Genomic DNA, 2,269 nt, shown 5'->3' on the forward strand with positions numbered 1-2,269 from the left:
GGGGGGGGGCAGTTGATTAGATCAACCCCAGTATGCAGCTGGTATTTAATTTATCAACCCTGGAAGGATGAAAGGCAAAGTCGACCTCGGCGGAATTTGAACTTAGAACGAAAAGACAGACGAAATACAGCTAAGCATTTTGCCCAGCATGCTAACGTTTCTTATTTCTTTGTTGCCCACAAGGAGCTAAACATAGAGGGTACAAACAAGGACAGACAAAGGGATTAAGTCGATTACATCGAGCCCAGTGCGTAACTGGTACTTAATTTATCGACCCCGAATGGATGAAAGGCAAAGTCGACCTTGGCGTGCTAACGTTTCTGCCAGTTTGCCGCCTTCCACTTCCCTCAAATATTGAAACCATTATTATTGTTGTTGTCATTGTTGTCCTTGCTGACGCTGTTGATGCCAACTATTATATTTGGTATTTTATTAAAGGCAGCAAGCTGGCCGAATTATTAGCACACTGGACAAAGCGTTTGGCAGCATTTTGTCCTTCTTTATATCCTGGGTCCAAATTCCACTGAGGTTAACTCTGAAGAATTAAATCCCAGTTGTATACTGGAGTCCATGCAATTCACATGCCCCCTCTCACATGAATTTCAGACCTTGTGCCTGTAATAGAAATTAGTTTATTAAAGCATTTGATTTTAATTTATTTAAACTTTTTCATATTTTTACCCTGTTTTTTTTTTTCTTGCTTATCTGTCCCATGCATGTGTGCGTGAGCACACATGCATGATGTATACATATACATATTCAGGTGTATATATACAGTCTTTATGTTCTGCTAATGATATTGCCGGCTCGCTGCCTTGTGGCGGAAGTAAAATGATGAAAGAATAAGATTGATACTCACCCAACACAGAACCAATGATGATACCAAAGCTGAATATTTTACTGATGGTCAGCTTCACACAGTCAACTGTAATTGAGAGAAAGAGACGAAAATAATTAACACCATTCGAATCATTTTTGGATGGTAAATTGATAGAGGCATTACAACCTTGGATAGAATGCCTTGTGGTATTTTGTCTGGCTCTCTACCCACTGAGATCAAATCCCTCCAGAGTTGCTAAATAAATACTTGTCAGCAAATGAAAAGTTCAAGCTTTCTGCTTCTATATCTTCCACTCCATCTTTCATTCTTTCTCTTTCTTTCTTTCTTTCTTTCTCTATATGTGTTTTTCTCATGCTCTCTCTTTCTCCTTTTCTTTCTTTCTCAATCTGTATTTATCTCATGGCCATGTTCTTGCTCAATTTCTTAGCATCTCTCTCTCTCTCTCTCTTACATTATACTTTTCTCATCTCTCTCTCTCTTTCTGTTACTTTACACTTTTCACTTCTCTCCCCCTCTGTCTCTCTTCTGCTTGCTCATAAAATCACCAATGTTACACCATACGAAATATCATGGGAAATGAATCACTGCCTCCCATCCTTCAGAAATGATGAAAGGTTGAGCATAATACCAGCAAATCTGTAACACTAGAGAAACAGATAGGTTGCAAAGAACTGGACATTGACAGATCCAGCAGAGAACAGTCCAGCATATACAGGAAAAAACGTAAAGAAGAAAAGTATATGAAATCAATGCTATTAAAATTGTCATGTCGCTATAGTTACTTGGACGAGGGCCAGAAACACTGGTACCATTTGTTATTTCTAAACATATTTATGATAAAAAGATTGCTTCAAGAAGGATTTGAATGTATAACCGAAAGGAATGAATACTTTATGATTCAACAAAGGCAGTTTTATGTGAACTACAAAACGAAAATGATGACAAAAATGACAAACAGTAAAAACGAGAACACTCAAATAGTCAAGGCAATGATTAACTTTAAAACTGCTCAAAAACCATGGGAAACAACTCTGACACAAGGGAAGCAACTCTTTGATAACTAACGATTTGCGAATTAACGGTAGTCTTCGCAAATAATCACTTTCTTTCTCTTTCTCTCTCTCACATGCACATACGCACCCACTCTCAAACAGATGCATTTAAACTCGTATAATACATCAAAAACCATTAAATTGTATCTTCCTTCGTTGGTACACACATACATATCTTTTTTTCTCTTTGTTTCTCTCCTTATTTCTTTCTGTGTTCCTTTCAGTTGAAGAGCTTAAGCCCGAAACGTTAAAGACTTTCTCTATTCCCGAGCGTTAAACTAATACATCCATTTGTTGTTTAGACCACCTGTCTTCATCTGTTGTTTTTTTCGTAAATTCTCCCATAAATGTGTGTATAGATGTATGTGTGTGTGTG

The 2,269-nt window shown here is 37.5% G+C and overlaps 1 protein-coding gene across 1 annotated transcript in view; it reads right to left on the reverse strand.

The window, feature by feature from the left end:
• The window catches only part of LOC106884101 (mannose-P-dolichol utilization defect 1 protein), a 46,218-nt gene that overhangs the window by 26,322 nt on the left and 17,627 nt on the right, over positions 1 to 2,269 (reverse strand). Inside the window, exon 2 of the mRNA XM_014935322.2 lies at positions 860 to 925. Within this exon, the coding sequence (XP_014790808.1) occupies positions 860 to 925 (66 nt within the window). The remainder of the gene's footprint in view (positions 1 to 859; positions 926 to 2,269) is intronic.

The sequence above is a fragment of the Octopus bimaculoides genome, chromosome 19 (genome assembly GCF_001194135.2).
Source record: "Octopus bimaculoides isolate UCB-OBI-ISO-001 chromosome 19, ASM119413v2, whole genome shotgun sequence".
Lineage (NCBI taxonomy): Eukaryota > Metazoa > Mollusca > Cephalopoda > Octopoda > Octopodidae > Octopus > Octopus bimaculoides.